General features: G+C 44.8%; 1 protein-coding gene across 3 annotated transcripts in view; it reads left to right on the top strand.

Annotated features, from left to right (window-relative positions):
* Syne2 (spectrin repeat containing nuclear envelope protein 2) overlaps window positions 1–23,294 on the top strand; it is a 296,837-nt gene that overhangs the window by 157,877 nt on the left and 115,666 nt on the right. For all 3 annotated transcript variants that reach the window (XM_087911749.1, XM_087911748.1, XM_087911747.1), the window contains exons 52-60: window positions 3,928–4,193; window positions 6,208–6,376; window positions 8,261–8,416; window positions 11,147–11,287; window positions 12,873–13,055; window positions 13,710–13,847; window positions 19,127–19,312; window positions 20,699–20,821; window positions 22,331–22,513. In XM_087911749.1, the coding sequence (XP_087767875.1) occupies window positions 3,928–4,193; window positions 6,208–6,376; window positions 8,261–8,416; window positions 11,147–11,287; window positions 12,873–13,055; window positions 13,710–13,847; window positions 19,127–19,312; window positions 20,699–20,821; window positions 22,331–22,513 (1,545 nt within the window). The remainder of the gene's footprint in view (window positions 1–3,927; window positions 4,194–6,207; window positions 6,377–8,260; window positions 8,417–11,146; window positions 11,288–12,872; window positions 13,056–13,709; window positions 13,848–19,126; window positions 19,313–20,698; window positions 20,822–22,330; window positions 22,514–23,294) is intronic.

Raw genomic sequence — 23,294 nt, 5'->3', positions numbered from 1 at the left:
CTGGAGTGTTGGAATTCCCTCCTTAGAAGGAAAAGGTGTGGACTGTTGACATTCCTGTCGGGAAGGAGAAGGTGGGAGGGCCACTGAACCCACAGGGGAGCCGGAGCATCCAGCCACTCCTCCCAGCCATTTCTGCGGTTTTTCTGCCCCAATTGCTGTGCCCTCAGGACCTAGGGGAGGAGCTAGAGTGTATAGACTGGAGGAGACTAGGGGAAGGGGCTCCATTGTGTGAGAATCCTGAAGCCACCCTCCAGGCAGGGTGAAGACTTGAGAATGGGCTGCTTTGGGGTCAGCCAGGCTCCTGTCAGTCACCCTTCATGCATGCTCTGTAAGTAAGCCAAGTAAATTTACTGGGTCCCCAGGGCAGACTTCTGTGAAATTGTACTTGGGTTTGTTGTTAGGACTTTAGGAGGAACCTTAGGTGGAGGGGTAGGTGTTCATAGTCCCTCTCTCCAGAGAAGGAGTTTTAGCAACAGTACGTGAGGTCAGCAAGACTCCGCAATGTGGAGTAACTTGCCCGAGTTCACAAGTGCTAAGAGAAGATTCCAGCTTCCACGTCTGATCACTGAGCGACTAGGTGATGTGACTGTGTTGGTGTAGATTTGGGTGTGTCTGTTGCTGAAGATAAAACCAAGGACTTAGTCCTTGCTAGGTGAGCACTCTGCCATGGAACCACACCCCCAGCCTGTTGTATGATCCTAAGGCAGCTCTTATTCATTCACTGGCAATGATGCAGTTCCGACATCCACATAAGACCTATACACGCAAGATTCTGCTAGCACCAGTGGTGCTGTGATAAAAATGCTCTGACAAAAGCTATCTAAGGGAGGAAAGGTTGATCTGGGCTCAGGGCGCAAGAGGACAGTCTACCATGGCTCCTGGTGGCAGGAGCTGGAGGAAGTGACGTCATATCTGTCGTCAGGAAGAGGGCAGTGATGAATGCCTGGTGCTTAACTGGATTTCTCCTCTTTCTTCAGTCCAGGATGTCGGCCCAGTGACTGGTGCCACTCAGTGAGGTGGGACCTCTCACCTCAATTAACTGATGTAATCAAGCTAATCCCTCCCAGGCACGCCCAGAACCTTGTGTCTCTGATGATCCTAGATCTTGTCAAGTTGACAGCCATATTAATTATCCAATTTGTAACAATTTCTGTTTTTAAGCGATTGTTATAGAGCTATCTTTATGGACTAACCAGTTTGAGTGGTCAGATTTTTTTTAAAAAAAAACTTAAACATTCATTTTATAAATTTCCAAATTAAAAGTTCATTTGACTTTTGATTTAACTTTTTTGTTTCCTTTCAACATAGCACCTTATTTTTTTAGACAGAATGTGCTTAATATCATTATTGATACCCTGGTTAGCGTCAGTTGTCAACTCTACACAGCTTAGAGTCACCTGAGTAGGCCTCAATGGATGCATTTCCTGATCAGCGTGGCCTGTGACAATGTCTGTAAGGGGTTGTCTTGACTGGTAATTGACTTGGAAGGGCCTAGCCCCGCCTGCTGTGGGCCTGGCTGTATCAGAAAGCCAGCTGAGCAGGAACTGGAGTGAGCCAGGGAGTGAGCGAGGATGCAGCTTACATTCCTGCCTTGACTTCCCTCAGTGATGGACTGTGGTCCAAAAGTGTAACCTTCCCCAGGCTGCTTTTGGTCAGAGTGTTCTTCGCACAGCAATGGAAAGGAAGCTAGAACAACTGACCTTGAATAATGGCTTCATGTTTTGGTGGTCATGATGTGCTGGGGCAGAACTGTTTCTTTAGAGATGATTGGGAATAGGAAGCAGGCTGCTGCGTCTCATACTGTTGAATCCCAAAGCTGTTTCCTCATTTGTACCCACTTCTTCAGATCCCAAGATTTTCATTGTCCTTTACTCTGTGTGTGTCTGTGTGTGTGTTAAAACTATAGTTTTTCATCCTTATCACCTTTACGATGAATCATAAATTTTTAAAGGGTTTTATTACGATTTTATGTGCAAGGAAAGTCACCAAGGGATACAGAGACTTTTCCAAGGCAGAGGGCCAGTACATAACCTTTATGCTGTTTTCCTGGCTTAGGGGCTTTCTTTAATAATTTTGAGTTTTGGTTAATGTGTGTAGTCACGTGACTACCGAAAATGTAGGACATTCCCATCATCGCTGAAAATTCCCTCATGCCCTTGTGTTCCCTTATCCACGAGCAGGGTTGTCTGGGTGGATGGAGGACAGTCACTTGTTCATACACTGAGCATTTGCCTGACTCCTGGCTTGAACCGTTCTCTCGGGTTCTCCCTGTCAATCACCAGGCTCACGGCAGTCTTGCAACTGAGACTGAACTTGCCAACAGGTGGTTTATTCTGGAAAGGGGGCACTAGTCCACAGGAAGGAGAACTGAAACAGAAGTCTGGGCTACTGGCCTTTTTTATTTATTTTATACTCTCTGGGGTCGTGGTCATTGAGTTTGTTCGTTTGTAGCCACTGCTCTTGGGCATGGCTTCACCAAGTGTTATTCAACATTGCTGATAAGTTCTGGGTTACAAAACTGGGTTACAGGCAAGGTTCTTTGAACCCCAATCATTTTAGAAATCTTAGATCTCTCATTAGTGTCCTATCCATATTGCAATTCCTTTGTTGGCATGCTGGTTTTCAGCAGGAAGGTGTGAAATGGTCTGTCCTAATATCTAGTTAAGGGTAGCTGCTACCTGGGAACCAGGTTTAAAACAGGGGGAGGCACATACTCCATAGCCGAATTTCTTAGAGAGGGAACAGTCTCCCTTTTTACCTGGTATATTATAGCAACTGGGGATCCCAGTAGATCATAGGACCCAAGTGACAAGACAGCAGATGCCACACATGTTCCTGACACTTTGGCTCTTCTTTCCCAGCAAGCATTAGAAGCATTGTTGTAACGGATTTGAACAATAATCATAAATATAACATATATTATTTCCGTGATCCAAGAAGCCCCATCCCATGGTATCTCTCTTTGCTAGCAATTGAAAAATTGACCAACTTGACCTCCATATTGATGAAGAAGTATGCCTTAGACTTTGAGGACCCTGGGAGCTTCTAGTAATTGATGCTGGGACTCTTGCATTTTCATAGGTTTAATTTTTCACACTCTGGTACATCCAGGGCCTTGCTCACCAATCTGATTAGCATGATACCACAGGTGCAGCTGTCTGATGTGGTATTTTATAGTGGCAAGGCAGGCCACTGTTTGAACATTGAGTAGGAGGGCAGAATGCTATAAATGAGTCTTGTAGCTAAAGGGGATGGACACAGGGCTTGGGGGTGGGGATGGAAGTACAGAGAACTTTCTGATCCAGAAGCCTTTGAGGCTGTTTCCCACGTCCAGGGCCTGCGGAATTCCTAGTTTCTAGGTAGGTGTTGTAATAAGTTATGTATTTCTGAGTTTTGTACATACCAGTGCTTGATAAACCCAGCCAGCTCAGTGATCAGAGTGGCTCTGTCTCCCTTTGGAAAGCGTCAGGTTCGTAACAAACCGCCAGGCTTAATTTTACAGCATGATGCAGGTGTTCAAAGTGAAAGAAAAGAGACTCCTAGAAAAATTTCCACATCCAACAGCAGCCCGGCCTCTTGCGCTGGAAGCAGGCTCTCATGTAGATCTCAGATGTTAACACTGCTCAAACCACCAGAGGCCTCAGAGGGGAAATAAATCACTTTATCTGATAGCATCTCCCCCAGCCATTCACAATAGCATTTCCTCGTCTGAATCACACATCTACATGGGCAGTAGCTGGCAGCTACAGGGTTCTTGATCGTAGAGGGCTAATGTTCCCAGCTATGTTGTAACAAATAATGACTTTGACCCAGGATGTGGCATTATGAATGCTTTAAAGAGAGGATTGCAAAAACCGCGCTTGCCAAGGTAGATTTCACATCTCAGCATCTTCGTGCTTTTCTCCCCATTGCCATTCATTTAATTAGATTGAACGGGAAGCAATAATTTTAGAGAGTCTTCAGGAGGACCTTCCAGAAGTTTCCAGAACCAAGGACGCAGCTCCCACAGAGGAACTCTGTCAGCTCTTGGACTCTCTGTGCCAGTATGAGGGGAGCGTGGAGAAGCAGCAGCAGCTGCTGACCCTGCTGCTTCAGCGCATAACGAGCATCCAGAACATTCCAGAAGGTACAGAGACCGTGGAAACCATCCCGACACTTCAGGAGATTAGGTCTATGCAGGAACGGTGCAACAGGTAAGATTTATAAAGAGGTTCCGAAGGAAAAGGCCTTGAGGGCTTCTGTTCAGAGTGAGAGACTTTAAAAAATGAGCCAGGCAGTGGTGGCACATGCCTTTAATCCCAGCATTCGGGAGGCAGAGGCAGGTGGATCTCTGTGAGTTCGAGGTCAGCCTGGTCTATAGAGTGTGAGTTCCAGGACAGCCAGGGCTGTTACATAGAGAAACCCTGCCTCGAAAACTGAAAAGAAAATAAAGGTAGATGATAACAAAGGCTACAACAGAGTCAGCACTGATGGTCCAAAGGGGACAGAAGAGATGCATGGTTCTATGGAGACACACTCATTTTCCATTCTGGTATTACTAGACAAACTTTTAGTAATACCTACTGACTGTGGGACATTTCAAGACTGGGAAATTAAAAAGCCCAGCGTGTCTATTTTACTCTCACCACGCAGCGAAACACGGCCAATCACCCTTTCTTGTTTCTCACTGTGATTACTGAAATTATAGTACTTGGACTGTTGTGTGTTCTGCCGAATTGTTTATTGGCAGATTGTTTTTGTCTCCTCTGCCACGGACTGTCAATTTAAAAACATGCCTGTAGAAGAGTCTGTGATGGTGATCTGCCGTGCTATGCTTAAGCAAACCCCTTTCCAGGTCTGTTAACTTCTGCATAGTTCGGTTGTGTTTGTTGTAAGAGCCAGGGCGGCGGCTGTGCTCTATCAGGAGGAGAGCAGCACTTTCCCTCTCCATCGCAGTCACTCAGCACCTCCACCTGATGCTCGCAGGGTTTCCTTCCCCACGCCCACTAAGCATTTCTCAGCTGACGTCCCCTCGAGGTGCGGTAGTTCAGGTCCGACATGATCCACCTGTCCAGATTCCACACTTTGAGCACTTGGTTTTACAACGCTGTCCCTGCTTCAGAGGCCACCGTTGCGGGGTGTCGCCCATGCTTCTGACTGCGTGGTTGTTGAGACTCCCTCCAAAACCCTTTCTAGTATCCAGCAGGACTCGGGGAGCCACTCAGGCCTGCTGATTTATCAACATGAAGCTATAACAAAGGATACAGATGAGGAAGAATATGTGGAAAAGCTGGGTGGGTCAAGGGATACAGGAATGGGACAGTTTCCCTGTCCTCTACAGTCCTTGACCCTGTGGTCACTTCTCTTGTTCAGCGATCCAGGCGCTCTGACCCTATCATGTCGACGCTTCTGAGGCTGCTTTTCTCATGGTTGTTTTCCTTCTGACCAAGTCAACTCAGCCTCAGACCCTCTCCTTTGTCTGTGGGTTGGGAGGGCGGTGGTTGGAAAGGGCAGTGCAGATGGTCCCCGGCCCTCCAATCACGTGGTTAGCTCTCCCGCCATGAGGCTTTCCAGGAGTCCACTAAGAGATGAGTTTAGTGCAAGGGCTCTCTGTCTTGGAAATGAGGCCAAGGGATAAATGTCAGAACAGATTTACAGCCAGGTGTGGTGGCACACACCTGTCACCCCAGCATTTATGGGGTGGAGACAGCAGGATCGCTGCAAGTTCAAGGCTAGCCAGGGCTACATAGTGAAGTGATTTCATTGTGTTCTTCTCTGTAAGGAAATCAAGAGCCTCAACTCAGACCTGGAGGGCAGAGGCCAAGTATAGATTTATATCATGTTACCAAATGATAGATACCAGATAGTTCTTGGGACAGACTCCACCACCACTAACACACACACACACACACACACACACACACTGCCTCTTTGGGAAATGGGCTGGTGGTGGTTGTCTGTTCTAAAGATCCCACCCGTGGCTGATGACACACATTACTTCCTTTGGGATCTGGAACCATGCAGGACAGAGAAGCTAGGGATGGCGGTTGGAATGTAGAGAGGAGACTTGGGGGGATGAAGGTTTTGGGAAGGCTGTTGTTTGCCTGTATTTGATGTATGCGTGACAATTGGTATATTAATCAGTCAAAAACTAGTACTTCTCTCCTCAAAAGGGAACTGACCTTTGATGGATTCTTTAGAGAGTTCTGTTCTGATGCTCTATTCCAGGCTTCTTCAGGCAACTCAAAAGAATAAGGACTCGGTCCAGACCGAAATCCAGGCGCGGCATTCTTTCATGAAGGAAATAAGGGATGCGAAGCGTTCTTTCAAACAGATCACAACTTCTTTCCAAAACCTGGCGCCGGAAGACCACCCAGAAAGGGCAGAAGAGCTGGAGGTGGGCGAGGGAAGAATTAGTGGAAGTGGCTGGGACTGGGCCACAGGCTTCTGGTCAAGTCCTGGGGCAGAGCTGGAACCCATCAGCTAGAGTTGGACGGTAATCCAGGGAGTCAGGGAGGTAGGCGCACAGGGCCTGTGGCACACTGCAGTCAGGGGACAAGGGCAAGCATGGTTGGAAAAAGGAGCCATGCTAGGAGACAGGTCACTCAGAAGTCTGTAGCCCTATCTGAAACCATGTTTTAAGTATATGGTGATCAGAGACCTCGCCCACGTATCTGGAATGTGCTAGACGACATCTTTGGATTTGCTACCTCAGCTCTGAGAGGCACTGGGTCTGCCCTGAGGGTCACTTCGAGAACTCAGTTCTTCAGACTGACCTCTCCTCCTGTTCTTAGTCCAAAAACGACTTGGGGAACTGTTTTTAAATTTTTTTATTTTAATTTTTAAAGATTTTCTCATTTTAATATTTTATATGTATGAGTGGTTTGCCTATATATATATATATATATATATATATATATATATATATATATATACCACATATGTGCCTGGTGCCTGTGGCTGCTAGAATGGGGTGTTGGATATCCCTGGAACTGGAGTAACAGATGGTTGTAACCTATCATGTGGATGTTAGAAACCAAACCTGGGTCCTCTGCAAGAGGAATAAGTGCTCTTAACCATTGAGCCATCTCTCAGCCCCTCTCTTTATTTTCTTTGTATATGGGTCTCCTGAAACCAGAGTTTCATTCGGCTGTGACCTGCCATATAGCTGCCAAAAACTGAATGTGGTTCACCTCTCTGAGAACAGTCAGTGCTCTTAACCACTGACCAGTCTCTCCAGCCCTGACTTTGGTGACTTTAGGCAAAAGTCTCATACTCTCAGTAACCACAGAGCCCTTGGTTATCAGCGTTGAAAAGGGAAACCTCCTGTCACTTTCAAAAGTTTGCTTTGCAATGAGGTCATCACCTCATGAATAGTTGTGAACTGAGACGGATCGTCCCTAAGTCCTGGGTGGAAAGAACAGGATGCAGCCCCACCCCCCCAGGGACTGCACCACATCATTCTTCCCTCTCTAGGCCTGTCAATCAGCCAAGGATGGCGACCCTGAGCGGGGTATAACATCACAGGTTTAGAGTGGGAACTGTTCCGCGGGGCCGGGACTCAGAGTCCTGCTCACCAGTCACTAAAGGACACAAAAGCCCAGGGAAGTCAAGAAGTAGTTTTCCATTCGATCTTTGGGAAACTTTCCCAAACAGATGAGTTTCTCCTTTGTAATTACGGCAGGAGAACACCGGTCAGATTCTGTTTCTAGGCCGCTAGCAATGGGCCATTTGTTCACCACGCTTTTATCTCCTGAAACCTAAATTCTTTACCAGGAACTGGAACCCTCCTTTTGAAAGGCCTGGGGCTCTGTCTGGCTGTCTAATTACACGAAACAGACACTTTGGCTTCAAGCATGGGGCTCTCGGTGGCCTTGACTCATTATGATGACACTGAAGGAATAAGCAGAAATAGCAACACGTTAATAACAACACGGAAAAACCTTCTTTGAAACTTCTGGCCGCTTGTTGCTTTTTAGCCGACTGGCCACAGCTGACGGGCAGTCGATCCTAGAGGTGCTAGAGAGGCTGGGACCGCCCTAATGCTTTTCTGTCACAATAGTCTGACACCGTGAAGAGCGATCAAGTTCAATTTCTCACAAATTAGAAAGCATCATCTGACTAAACCCTGGGGCTTAATCTGCTTGTATCAATAGGGAGGTTTTGTCATGTAAAGTTGGCTTATTTAAGTCGAGAGGACCCTGGAAAGCCCGCTTTTTTTTTCCCCTTAGGGCTAGACTTTTTCCCAGGTTCTGTATTGAGTCTCTGTTGATGGTTTCAGGAGCTGCGAAGCGTTCTCGAGAAAGGCAAGCTGACTTTCGAGAACATCATGGAAAAACTGCGCATCAAGTATTCCGAAATGTACAGCATAGTCCCCGCGGAGATCAACTCCCAGGTGGAAGACTGCAGGAAAGCGCTGGAAGATGCCGATGAGAAGGTGATGATGGTGTCTACGTGGTGCTGTTGTTGATGGGTTTGCAGGGATGGAAATAAGACTGTCCTTTGATGTCACTGCCATTTTTCTAGTTGCAGCTCTGACTGGTTTCATGGAACTCATGTTTGAGATAAAGGTGCTTGAAGTAAGCTGCGTAGATAACAGGATTTCAGATGGGCTTTTTTTTTTTCACCAGTTGTCTTAGATGCTTACATTTTAATAATTCGTGTTATCATTTACTTGAATGATGATTATTATGATGATGATTTTAAAATATTATTCTAAAAATCTTTTCTTTAAAAAATGGGGACATGTATAATGTTTTTCTTTAAAATGTATTCCCCAAAACATTTTGAAAGAATAACCAAGGACAGTAAGAATACAGATTTTATTTCTTACTCAAAATAACATTCAGCATGTGGTGTCTTTAATAGTGATGTTGATGAAATTCTCACAAAGCATCCTGGGGAAAGTTTTTTTTTAGTTCAGAGTCCAGGTCTGCGAATTGTTCTGTTGTGCTGGAAATACGGGCGCTTGGCAAGACAGTTTTATTGGGCAACTCAGACCAGCAAAACAAAATTGTGTTTGGTTCAGTGTCCACAAGGAGAGTTTTATGTTATGTTTTTAAGCTTAGAATCCCTATAACTTGAGAACTATAACAGATTGCCACTAGAAACAGCATACTCTGTTCTGAGGAAGTAGGTACTTAGAGGAGGTTTTTCCCCTAGACGGTAGGGAGCTGGAGAATACCTTTGTGTTTAAATTGGCCTGAGAATAGAGTTGGTTGTACTGCATTTACCAACCATATAGATATATAGAAATATCTAGATTTTCTTATAAAATGGTGATACATGCAAAAATCAGATTTCAAACTCAGATGCTTGTTGGTTCTGGTGGTTTACTCCTGTGGTCCCAGTACATCACAGGCTAAGGCAGGGGATTGCCATGAATTGAGGGGCCAGATGTGGTTGCAGGGTCAGACCCTGTCTCAAACAAAACAAATGAAACAGCAAACCCCTCAGATGCTAGCATGTGTCATTAGTGTCTATGACAGATTTCCTAGAACATGTGAATCTGCATGTAATTATGCTTTCTCCTACTATGTGAGAATAGATTTTGATTAAACATACAGCAACTTATTAGAACTTTTCTCAAGGATCATTATTATCTGTTTTAAGAGACTCCCAAATAGTTTGAGAGAAACTCAGAGTTATTTTTGTGACTTTATGTGGGACCCCCTACAAAGTAAGTTAATTAAAAAGCAGCCTTTCACATGTAAGAGTGAAGTTCTCCATTGTGAACTTGTATGTTCATGACAAATGGAACTGATTTTTATTGTGTCATGAGCCTCAAGGAAATTAAAGGGTCCAGGCCACAGCTGCAGACAGTATCTTGTATGTAATTCAGATGACTGCTTACCCCTGATCATAATCTTGCCCAGTGTGCCCAAATGGTAGTATGACTTTCAACCAAAAGGGTCACTGCCCATATCGGCTAACTTCGTTTGTTTGTACTGTGTTACACATGCAACGAGAAAAACATTAATACAAGAGGAAAGCGAGAGTTGAGGGGCCAGAGAGATGGCTCAGTGGTTAAGAGCACTTGTTGCTCATTCATTTCCTAGGGCCTACATGGTGGCTCACAACCCTCTTTAACTCCAATTCCAAGGGATCTGATGCCCTCTTCCGCCTCCTCAGGCACCAGGCACACGCTTGGTGTACATCATACATGAGGCAAAATATTCATACACATAAAATTAAGCTAAAAATACTAAATTGATATTTTTAAAGCCATGTTCTTTATTATAGTATGGCCTCTGAATAAAGATACGATATGACAGTACCCCAGCCTGCTGAGACTCGAGCTTGCTACAGAGTCTGGAAACTGGGAGCATCTAGGGGCAAGTTCTGCCAACACTTTGATGTGTGCTCTTGGTGCTGAGTTAGCCATTAGCCCAGGTTTTGACTTCCACAAATGCATCCTTATCTATCTTATTTTCACCTTAGCTAATGCGTATAGTATTATGTGGGTATTTTGTGGTTACTTATCAATGGTATCTTAAAAACAAGAAAACACACTGATCAGGTCTTTGGGAAAACAGTATATTTAATACTCCTCATCTTTCCTAGCACAAGTTATTTTCTTAAGATAAATCATTTAGATTAAAAAAAAAAGTTGTTGTCCTCAGCAGCTAGAGTTCTGGTTGCTGGGAACACACACTAGAAATAGCATAGAAAAAACAGGGCTCCTCACCCTTCAGACATAGTTACTTGGGGGAGGTTTTGCCTAACTGTATGGGAAAGTGGAGGTTCCATTTGTTTAAATTGACCTAAGAATAAAGGTGATCTTCCTGAACCCAGAGCTAGGTAGAATATTTTCTCATAAAGTTCCGAGTATCTGAAGTAGCTTTTGTCTCCTATAGAAATTCTTTTCTATCATTTGATACTTCAGAGGGCCCCCCCAAGTAATTCTTCCCAATGTAACACGAATTTTACTTATTTGATTAAACATCTTTCTGGATTATATTGGAAAGGTCAGGAAACACAGCTGATATTTAGTATAGTCTGGTTATCTACTCTGTCACCAATACATTAGCAGTGTGATTGGGAGGTGCCCCCGCCATGTTAAAATATTTTACCAGTCAAAAGAGGGAGAGATATTTGTGATGTTTGAACCTGAGGACAGAGAGTCAGAGCTGTCTGCACACCAACCACACTTTCTCCCTTGTCACAGATGAGCCAGGAAATCTCGAAGAGTTCCCCGTCGTGTGTCATGAGGAGGAAGATAGAAGACATTAGTCATGGGCTTCATTGCATTGAGAAGATGCTGCAACGGAAGAGCAAAAACATCGAGGAAGCACAAGAAATTCAGAAGGTAACGTGCTCCTTGAAGTGGCTTCGGCATTTGGCATTCTTTTTCATCCCTGGACCCACATCCCAGATATGAATCACTCTAGTCAGCCAAAGCTGAGTTCTTTGGATAGACCCGAAGCTCTGAGAACCTGAGCCAGGCCTAAGCATTAGGTAGAGTGCTCGCCTAGCATACCCAAAGTCCCGGGTCTGAGCCCCAGCACAGCATAAAACGGCATAAAACAGGGCATGGTGGCACATGCCTGCCATCAGAGGACTTAGAAGGTGGAAGCGGGGATCGAGGTCATTCCTGGCTGCATAGGGGAGTTTGAGGCCAGCATGGACTGAGATCCTGTCTCAGCAAACAAACAAATAAATAATAAAATTTTAAGAATGAATGAATGAATACCTAAACCAAACTCCTGGGGCATCCATGATGAGAGGCCAGCTCAGAGGCACGGAAGGTCAGGTGCATGGAAGCATTATTCTCAGTTTTTGACAGACAGGCACTTGTCCCGGCCCCTGGCACCTCTGACTAGGAAATAACATTCCCACAAACAAAGGGACTGTAAGGATCTTTCTTGCCATGGGATGACTGACTTGCAAAGTGAGTCAGTTGGGTCTGAGAAACAGTACCAGGTTTCCTATAGATTGCCAAGGTTACACAAGACATGAAAATCTCCAAACCGATTTCCCTTGTGAAATTGCTTAGGAAATAAAGCTTCAGGTAAAAGCATAGATGAGTGTTGTTCTCCAGCCAAATCTCAAGTAAATTCCTGCCTGTGAGTTGGTACTGCCATCCACAGTTTTAGGAAGTCCTAATGTAATAGATCATTCATTGGTAGACATAACCTTGACTCTTAAGCAGAAAAGTCAGATATTGTTTCCCCAAGCTGGTTATTATACAAGTATTAGGTACGATTGGAAAAATTTTACCTTTGAAATCTCCCTCTGCCCACATAAGTTCAGATTAGAAGCCAGCCTATTAGTTTCTTGAGTCAAAAGCACTTGTCGAAAGCTAACGCATGCTGAGAATTTTCAAACGCCACACCACTTCCTAGGCAGTAGACATTGTCGTTCGTTCTATTTTTGCACTTGACATACATGCATAAGTCTTCCGGACTTATGCATGTATGTCTGCTTGTACAGGTATGCATAGGCAGAAAAGTCTACATAGGCCTTTCTCTTTTTATTTTGATTTGCTTTGGGAGATGGACTCCTCAGGTCCTTGGTCTCAAATTCCTGAGCTTAAGCAATCCTCTTGCTTCAGTCTCCTGAGAGCCAAGGCTAAACTAGCATTTTAAACACCTCCTGTGGACCTCCTGGCTTTTGCACATTTGGGGCCATATGAGCCTTGTCTGCTATTAGTCACCCTTGTTTACCCTCCAGGTTTTCCTGTCTCACAGTGCCTCACTTGTACTGAAGTTGATATGGTTAGAATTAGAAAGTGGTTCCCAGTTTAGACCACAAATGGTTGCTGGGTGTGAATGAACAAGTGTGCCAGTGATGTTGTCTGTTAGCATTGCCGCTTGCAAGTGAGTGCCATGTGCAAGCCGGTCACTACCCCCGTGGCATCTTCATGGAAACTGACTTAACATCTCCTTCTCCAGAAAATATGGGATGAACTCGACCTCTGGCATTCCAAGCTGAATGAGCTGGACTCCGAAGTTCAGGACTTTGTCGAGCAGGACCCAGGACAGGCGCAAGAATGGATGGATAACCTCATGGCTCCCTTCCAGCGGCATCAGCAAGTGTCCCAGAGAGCAGAATCCAGAACCTCACAGCTCAACAAGGTGCAGTCATGAAACCTGATAGCCGCATAGCATGGTGGTTCCACAGAGGGTGACATTCAGGGGTGGCCAATAGTGTCATACTATTGGCCCTTCCCCTTCCTAGGTGCCATAGTGAGCCCACAGCAGGAGTCCAGGCAGCTGTGTTTCCCTAGGTAAATGGAGACCCAAGAGTGGGCATGTAGGGCATGCTGTCTCCAGAGCCTGAGGAGGGAGCCTGCAGTGAGAAAGCTGCCATTTGGGAACAAGGTCCCTTTCTACTTCTATTCTAAAGAGTGGCTGTGTTTGGTGAATTCCAAGTGTGACCCTGTAGGACAGGATCCTGAAATGGGATATGTCTGGAGCAGGTCCTGAACTCAAGGAGAAAGTATAAACCCTGTGTTCAGAATGAGGCAGAAATGAGGCTAGGCTAGTCGCAGCTCTGACTGGGAACCTTTGTTAAGGCCTAGCAGTAGCTCTTTAAATCCTTGCTACCTGTCATGGACAAGTTAGACGGTTCTTCACCTGGAGCAGGTGGCCCTGTGTCCTCAGCCATGAAAAAGACCCAAAAGGCCTGGCATGCGACTGGCCAACATAGTTAGCGCTCCACTTAGACTAGAGATCAGTCTGGCCTGGTAAGTAGCCTCCAGCAAGCTTGCTTTTCATTTTGTTCCACAGGCCACAATCAAGATGGAAGAATATAGTGATCTTCTGAAAAATACTGAAGCGTGGCTAGAAAAGACCAGCCGTCTGCTAGCCACTCCTGCCTGCTATGACTCTTCAAAGACCCTGAGCCACCGAGCCAGCGCCCTCCAGGTAGGACCTCTGGGGTTTTCACCAAGTCAGCACAATTGACCCCTTTTCCACTTGGCACACAAGCACATCATTGATAAGCCATCACCTTTCCTTTCTTGTACATCCCCAAATCACACATTAATAATGCCACAATGTAAAACATTTTACAAACTTAAAAGTTCCCACAGTCGTTACAAGTTCGAACACTTTAAAATTCACTAAAAAAACAAAAACAAAAAAAAAACCCCAAAGATCTCTTTTAAACCCTAAAATCTCTATAAAAATTTAGTCTTTCAACTGTGGGATTCTGTAAAATAAAAAAAAAAAAGTTAAGTACTTCCTTACTTCAAGAGGGAAATACCAAGGCACAGTTACAATCAGATCCAAGCAATGTCCAGTATCTGGGATCCACTCACGATCTTCTGGGCTCCTCCAAAGAGCTTGGGTCACTTCGCCAGCTCCGCCCTCTATGTGGGCAGGCTCCTCTCCCCACTGCTGCCACCAAGAATAGCATGGTCATCCCATGGTAATGGCGTCTCCAAAATGCTGAGGTCTTCTGCTGTACCTGGACTGCACTTTTCACCAATAGCCTTTTCTAGGCTGTGTTCGTGGTGCCAAGCCTCAACCTCTCTGCATGACCCTTTCACACCTGGGCCTTCAACTGCAATAGCCTTTCCTGACTTCTCACAGGACTAAGCCTCAGCTGCTGTCCATGACCCCTTCATGCCTGCAAAACCAGTAACACCTGGGTGACTCTTACACATTGCCAAAGTCCAGCTATCAGCGTGAGGTACAGCCTTGCTACCTCTGAACAGCTTCTGTGTGCTGACCCTCAGGAAACACTTCCCCAGAAGATTTCACCTCAGTGATGTCGGTTTCCCTCCTCCTCTTCTTTTCTTCTCTTCTGTGTAGCTCTGGGTGTCCTGGAACTCGCTCTGTAGGCCAGGCTGGCCTCGAACTCAGAGATTGCTGGTCTCTTCCCCCCCTCCCCAACTCAGAGAACAGTGTTTGTTTCAGAACACAAGTTTTCCAGAAATCACATTCACTTTTACATTTTTTTGGATGGGGTTTTATATAGTAATGGGTCTCATCATGGCAGAAATTCTTGAAACTAATCAAATTTGGAAAGATTTCAGATAGTAACTTAAAATGCTAAGAACACACACACACACATTTTGAGGAAATGCTGGGCTCTTAACCACTGCTAATTTGCAGCTCCCGCTAACCAGCATCAATTATCCCAGTAAAACAAAGGTTTTACTTTCGTGTTTCTGGTTCATCACGGCCCGTTCTTCGGCTCCAGAGGAGCAGAACCACAGATCGCTCACACAAATGGCCCAGTAGAGCCTTTGCTCCCCTTTGAAATTTTACAAGCCTGACATCCATCTTCCTCCCTGTTCTCAACATTGTTGTCTTCAAAGCATCCCCAAAACAGCCCACTGAGCTCTCGATACTCAATGACTTTTGTAGCTCAGGGTTCCAAAGACTTCCACAGTCCTCCCCAAAGTATGTTCAGGTCTGTCACAGCAATATCCAACTATCCTGGTACCAACTTCTGTCTTAGGGTTTCTATTGCCATGGAGCGACAACATGATCGTGGCAAGTCTTATAAAGGAAAACAGATCATTGGGGTTGGCTTACAGTTCAGAGGTTTAGTCCATTATCGTCATGGCAGGGAGCGTGGTGGCATGCAGGCAGACATGGTGCTGGAGAAGGAGCTGAGAGTTCTATATCTGCATCTGTAGGCAGCAGGAAGAGACAATGAGCATTTAAAACCTCAAAGCCCACCCCCAGTGACACACTTCCTCTAAGGCCACATCCACTCCAACAAGGCCACACTTCCTAATAGTGCCACTCCTGTGAGTCTTTGGGGGTCACGTTCCTTCACACCACCACGTGACATATGGCCGAGGTCATGTGAGGGTCATTCTTATGAATACACCCTCAGTCACAAGCACTTAACTTCAAGGATTCCAAGTAGCAGTAGGCATAGAGTTTCTCCTGCTGCCTTGAAGAAAAAAAGCCACCGTATTGAGAGGACTGTGGGAGCAGGTCTCTAGAGCGCTTGCTGGAAGTTGAGAGCAACCTCTAGCTCACATCTGCCCTGTGTCCTACAACTGAATTCTGTCAACAGCTTAAGTGAATCTGGAAGAAAACCTATGAGACATGGTCTCCTGTGTCCTAGCTTGATCTAGAACTTGCCACTGCGCAAGGCTGACCTTGAACCTCTGATCCTTTGGCCTCTCTGCTTTTCCCTGTGCTGAGATTACTGGTGTGTGCCACCTGGCCTTTTGTGGTGCTGACATTGACCCCAGAGCTTCATAAAGGCGAGGCAAACCATTCTATCATCTGAACTACACATATGACCCCATGTAGATGGCCTTATTTTTATTTATTCTTTGACAGTTTTATACACGCATGTATATAGTATTTTGGTCATTTGCACTTCTATTACCCTTTTTCATACATTCTCCCTCCCATCGAACCCCTTCTTTCCAATAATCCCCCTCCTACATGTTTTTAAAAAACAACCAAAAAATCAGCATGGAGATGTAGGGTGTTAACAGGAGCATGGTCAACTTATCAGAGGCTACACTAGAGACGAAAATGACATCCCTCCGCCAGCAACTGCTGACAACCTCTCCTCAGGAAGGAGTGAGGCCTTGTGAGCCCCTCTGCCCCAGCTGACCGCTCAGTTAGCAGGCTCGAGCCCCAGAACATAACAATATGGCTTTGGTTTTAAGCAACCAGGTTTATCATAATTCCCAGGCAGTAGAAATGGAAGTCAGGCCTGGTATGCCGTACTTTGGAAGACTTTGTCCTTCCGGGAATCCCTCAGGTTCACTGTGCCCGTCAGAGAGGCAAAGTCAATGGACGTGTTTCTCTTCTTGGGGCCATGGCTGCCAGGGATTGTCCAGTGCCAGGAACTGACTGGATTGATTATAAATGTGGATTTTCTTTCTCTCATTATTAGATCCCTCGAAAGAGTCACTAAGGAATTGGTTCATAACGGTTTCTATAGGAACCAGACCTCAAAGATGGTCTGAGTCCTTTATAGATTTAAGATGGCACAATGTTTCCTTGAGTGACCGACTTCACCTCCCTGACAGTTGAGATTTGGTGGCACATTTTTGTCATGTGGGATCAGCTGTCAAGAGATTGCGTTTTTAACCCACTTATTTCTTTTCTTCTCCTTGCATGAATTTCCTTTGCCCCTCATTCTCCAGTCTGTCTGTTTCCCCACACTTTGGGTTGTTTCTCCACATCCCTAGAGCATATCTTTTTTTTATTTTTAATCAATTTTATGATTCACCTTTTTTGAAAGATTTATTTATTTTTGTGTATTATGCCTGCATGTATCTGAGTGTGCCGTGTGTGCGCGCGCGCGCGCGCACACGCAGTGTCAGCAGAGGTCAAAAGAGGGAATTGGATCCCCTAGAACAGGAATTACAGATTTGTGAGCAGTTATGTGGGTGCTGGGAACTGAAGTGGGTTCTCTATAAGGGCAGCAAGTGCTTTTACCCACTGAGCCCTCTCCCCACCCCCACTCACAGCCTTTATTTTATTTATTATATATATATGTATATGTATATGTGTATATGTATATATGTATATATATATATATACCCCTCTGAGTCTCCCGCTTCCACTCCTCAGTGCTAGGATTATGGGCATGTGTCACCCCGACTAGATCAGTTTTATGTGATGCTAGGAACCGAGCGTAGGACTTTGCACGTGCTCTCTGCTGACGAAGCCACATCAGCTGTCCGCATTACATCTGTGTTTGAGGAGTTTGCCAACACGGAAAAGCGCAATGTTGTCCTCTCTCTCTCTCCCTCTCTCTCTCTCTTCTCCTCCTCCTCAGATGGTTTTTATGAGTTAAAGACATGAAAAAGGAGATCTCTGCTCCCTTGTGCTGATGTTAATATCTGAGTGTGATGAGTTTCCCAAACTGTTCTAGGAGGTTTCAAATGGCTGGACTGAGCAGAGGAAGTAAGACAAGGGAATGGACAGGATATTTCCCACAGTGTGGGTCCTAGCAAATCCTCAGATGGGCAGTAACTACTGCACTAGTCCGGTGTGAAAATCCTGTTTTGTCTTTCTAATTAAAATAGCTGTCCTAAGCCTCTAAGAAGGCTCAGCAGGTAATTGTGCTTTGCTGTGGAGCCTGGTGACCTGAGTTCAATCCCTGAGACCCACATGGCTTAAGAAGGGAACCAACTCCTGAAAGTTGACATCTGACCTCCACCCACATGCGATGGCATATGTGTGCTCCTTCCCACATGTACACACACAAAATAAAGAATAAATACTTACTAAGATACTTCTTTCAGGTTCTCTGGCATTTCTTGTTTTTTCTTTGGTTCTGGTGGTTTTGCTTTTGTTTTCTAAGACGTGATCTCCCATAGTGCAGGTTGGCCTTGAACTCATAATCCCCCTGCCTCCACCTCCCAGTGCTAGGGTTAAGGCACTTACTATCATATCTGTATTTTTTTCATTCTCTTTTCTGTCATCCTAGTGCGCCCTCCTACCCTGTCTCCATTTATTTCAATGGCTGTCAGTGATTTCCACTGAACATACGAAGGTTCATTTTGCCTGGCATAGTAGCAATCCACTGTAAAGCCTGTGGCTAGAAGACTAGGTAGGCAGATCAGAAATTCAAGGCCAACCTAAACTACCTAAGAAGTCTCTTGACTCTTTTTTGTTTTTCTTGTTTGTTTGTTTTTGTTTTTGTTTTTGTTTTGAGACAGGGTTTCTCTGTGTAGCCCTGGCTGTCCTGGAACTCGCTCTGTAGACCAGGCTGGCTTCAAACTCAGAGATCAGCCTGCCTCTGCCTCCCCAGTGCTGGGATTACCACTAGCAGCCAATTTTTTTTTTTGTTTATTTTAATTGCATGTTCACTTAGCTTGATGCGCCTGTAATTCATTCCATTATTACAACCGTCAATAGTTCGTTCTTTCTGTTGCCGAGTACCTACTGTTCCAGCTACAGAAATGGAAACCACCTGCTTCTTCTTCTGCCAGCTAACAGATACTTGGGTTGCTTCTGTGCATTTGCTATTATTGTGTAACAAGTTACAGGAAAACTTGGAAACGCCAGACAACCAACATTTATTATCTGATGGAGTCTGCCAGCATATGCTCAAGTCAACCCCCATTGAGTGCTCATGGGTTCATTCTGAACACAGACATGGCCAGGACTTGAGAACTTTGAGACCAAGTTTACACATCCATGAATCAGACCTTGACAGATCCGTTTCATCACCTTGGTGTTTTCCCCTCTTCTCCTTGTTTATCTAGATGGCTCTGGAAGATTCTGAGCAGAAGTACAACCTTCTCCATTCAGTGTTCACTGATCTAGAAGACTTGTCGCTCATTTTTGAAACTGACGACTTAATCCAGTCCATCCAAGAGTTCAGTGGCCAGGTGGCAGCCTTACAGCAGCAGATAGTGGAGACCCTTCCACACATCCAGCAGGTGGCAGACGTAAGTGAACGCAGAGTTGTGGGTCCCCCTGTCCTGGGAACTTTACCAGGAATCGCCCCCAAATCCTATGGAAGCACACTAGGCAGATACAGTTTTAATGGATGCTATTTCTGAGGGTTATAGTTTACTTTGTACAACCACAGCAAGATGCATGACCCCATCCTTCCCTCAGAGGTGGCCTAGCTCCAGCAGGAAGAATCCTGGGAAATAAGCTTGCGGCTCACACTCTGACCCAATCCCTGGGGTCAATTCTTGGTTGCTGAAGCTTTTCACAAAGTGGTAGCATGCTTCTGTGAATTTTTTTTTTTTGACTGAAATGGCTTTAAGATGCGTTCTATAGTTTGGCACAGCTTCTTAAATAGTAGGTGAAAAAATGAATTTTAATGTAATCTGGTTTATCAGAACTTAGATATGTGCCTATAAATAGTTACTGCTGGTATTGACTCATAAAGTTTTTTTTTTTTCGGTATTGAGTAACTCCAAACTGCTGTAATTTGAAAGCTTCAGCCTTCCTATACCCCACTGATTTTTAAAATCTCCCTTGTCAACTGAATCCTCTTATTTTTAGGTTGCGTCTGTCTCGAACTTTAAGCTCGATTTCCAGCTCTCAGTTAATCAGTGCATGTCAATGTGTGGGCTTTCCTCACGTATTTTAACTTCTTTTTCTAGCATTTCGCTTTAAGATTGTAGGCCCAGTTATGGACCTTGACACTGGGAGAATTAACCATTAGACAAGAGATCTAGTGTTTGAAGTAATCTGAGTAGGTCATGACTTCACTCCACAGCACTCTGCTCGGCAAGAGCTCATTAGGGGTGAAAATCTTGGGGTTTTCCAGCCCCTGGTCAGGTTCTTAAGGATGACTTTATCGTTTCTTTTTAAACTAAAGTGACGTGAATTACTGAAATACCAGACCCACTCATACTTGTGTATTTAAACACATTCCAAAGATAAATTTAAAGAGTTTGTAGATAACTGAGAACGTATTTTAGAAGTCGATTTGGAAGCATGCCAACCTTTGGTCTCAGGAGTAAATGAAACGTGGCCCTGCGAATATCTTGACTTCACAGTGCTTTCTAGTGCAGTGCAGACTAGCTTCTGCTTTGTTATTTGAGACAGGGTTTCTCTGTGTAACCGTCCTGACAGTCCTGGAACTCTCCTTGTAGACCACACTGGCCTCGAACTCACAGAGATCCACTTGCCTCTGCCTCCCGAGTGCCTGGCTAACTAATATTTTTACTAAGAGGTCATGCAATCATCTGTTAGTTTTTAAGCAGTGTAAGTGGTTAAATATGAGAATAGAATTAATAACGATATATTATGCCTTACGGATTATTGCTGGGCAGCAATGTAGCTTACGAGAGTGTATCTTGTTTCTAAACTTCCAGGATGTGGTTGCCATTGAGTCCGAAGTAAAATCAATGGAAAAAAAGGTCGCGAAAATCAAAGCTATCCTGTTATCCAAAGAAATATTTGATTTTTCTCCTGAAGAACACCTCAAGCACGGGGAGGTATGCATGGATCATTTTCAAAAGCTTTTTTTTTCCCTCACAATACCTACTGTCTGACTAAAAATATGTAGTCATAGGGTATGACCTAGTGTTGAACTCATTAGGATCATAGCAAATAAGACTGGAAACCTTCATGTATATATATATATATATATATGTATATATGTATATATGTATGTATGTATATGTATATATATATGAAAAAGAAAATATTTTAAAAATATCTTTGAAATTTTGTTTATTTTTGTTTCATGTTTATGTGTTTTCCTAAATGCATGTGTGTGTACCACAAGCCCACAATGCTCTTGGAGCCCAGAAGAGAGTATTGAATCCCCTAGGCCTGGAATTACAGCTGTGAGCCACCCTGTGGGTGCTGGAAATTGAGCCAGGGTGGAAGAGCAGCCAGTTCCATGAAAATCATTTAAATCAGATTTATTGTGTTTCCTATGTACCAGCAGCTTCCCTGCAGGTTACTTCGTCATTTAAGCTTCGCCCTCCCAAGACCCTGAACACCTTCAAGAGTCCATAGAGGGTTTCTGGCCCCAGCTGTAGTGTTTACTGGCTTTGAATGTTCCCTGGATTCTCTTTTACCTCTGTGTGTTGGCGCTGAGACCATCAGCCAAGTTATGGCTTGCTGAGAGCTAAGCACAGTATCTCAGCAAATGCGCTGACCTTCCCACTCAGCCTCGTGATCCGAAGCAGACCCTTTGGGATCAGGCAGATCTGAGTTCCGATCTTACCCCTGCCTCTTGCTGTCTAAGTTTAATTGGGTCTTTTTCCTTCTGGGAATCCCCTTCTTAATCTGTGAAAGTAAGGTTAGCGTACTCCCCTTTCAGGGTTAAACGAGGTCATATCTATGAGGTATATAATGAAATTTGGCTAGATACTTCTGTTCGATTCAGGGAGCATTTTTTCCAGGACTCCTGCAGGAAGTCCTGGGTTAGGTACAGTTGCTTTGGAAGTAAGATTCAGCACCTGCCTAGTAACAGCATACAGAACGAAGTCACAATTCCATACAGTGAGGGGAAGGGAGGAAGTGAGGAACCAGCTGTCTGAATGCTGACATAGTGTTTAGAAAGTTTTTTCCCCAGACATTCTTAAGACAGTTAACTGTCATACCTCAATAACTCTTTTAAATCTAAGTTAGGAAAATGCTTTAAAAACTGAAAATGCAGGACTGGAGAGATGGCTCGGTGGTTGAAGCATGCTTATTGCTCTTTCAGGGGACCTGAGTTGGGTTCCCAGCACCACATGGTGGCTCCAGCTCCTACGCCCTCTTCTGGCCTCTGCAGGCTCTGCACCCTCCACCCTTCCTGTATATGCATATACTCACAATTTAAAGTAAAAGTAAAATATTTTTAATTGAAATTGCACATTAAAGGCCAACATGAAATTATAAATGTTTTAACGTGCGCTAAGTAAACTTGCATGTGCTTTTGTGGGGTTTTTTGTTTGTTTGTTTTTGTTTCTGTTTTCATTCATGTATGGGACTTCCTTTCTGCTGTCAAGGTCATTCTTGAAAACATCCATGCCATGAAAAAAACTATAGCTGAGATAATGACCTACCAAATGGAGCTGAGGTTACCCCAGACAGCAAGCAAACCTCTGCCTGTGTTTCAGAGGACACAGGAGCTTTTACAAGATGTGAAGCTGCTGGAAAACGTGACTCAGGAGCAGAATGAGTTGTTGAAGGTGAGCGATTTATGACGAGAGCCAGCGTACTGCGTGAAAATGTCCAGTAAACGTTGGCTTCATTCTTCCTGTACTTTGGCTTCTACTGCGGTGATAAAATGGCTTGAGGAGAAGGTGGTTTACTTGGCTAGTGGATCCTGGGTCAGAGTCCACCGAGGGAAGCCAAGGCAGGAACCTGGAGGCAGGAACTGAAACAGAAGCCGTGGATGAGATGCTACTTACTGGGTTGTTTAGTCAATTTCCTTATACTACGCAGGCCCATCTTCCCAGGGGTGGCCCTGCCCACAAGGGGCTGGACCCTCCTCCCACATCAACAACCCATCAAGAAAATACTCTACAGACTCGCCTGCAGGCCAATCTGATGGAGGCATTTTCTCAGCTGTGATCCTTCTTCCCTAACGACCCCAGCCTTTGTTAAGCGTCCAGAAAAACACAACTAACCAGTGTAGTTTTCAAGTTTAATTGAAAGCAGTTGTTCCCCCAAGAATTTATCTGATCTAAATAAAGAGTTTCTTCTGCCCCCGTGTTTCTTACCCTTACCCTGGTTGAGCGCATTGGCATGCTGTGGTCTGTTTAGTTGCTGCAGCTCTTAAAGACCTATGTGAGTGGACCCGAGGGGAGGAGAACGCAAACCCCACCAAGGCCCTTGCAGCCTCTGGAGACTGGAGAACCTCAAGCATCACATAGCAGTCTCCTTGTCCACCTCAGTCACTTCCTCTTCCTGTGAATTAGATCAGTTCACAGGAAGACGTGACCCAGGTAGCCTGGGCCATTTGCCATC

Source organism: Myodes glareolus, chromosome 11 (genome assembly GCF_982192425.1).
Source record: "Myodes glareolus chromosome 11, mMyoGla1.1, whole genome shotgun sequence".
Lineage (NCBI taxonomy): Eukaryota > Metazoa > Chordata > Mammalia > Rodentia > Cricetidae > Myodes > Myodes glareolus.
This window is presented reverse-complemented; position numbering and strand designations above follow the sequence as displayed.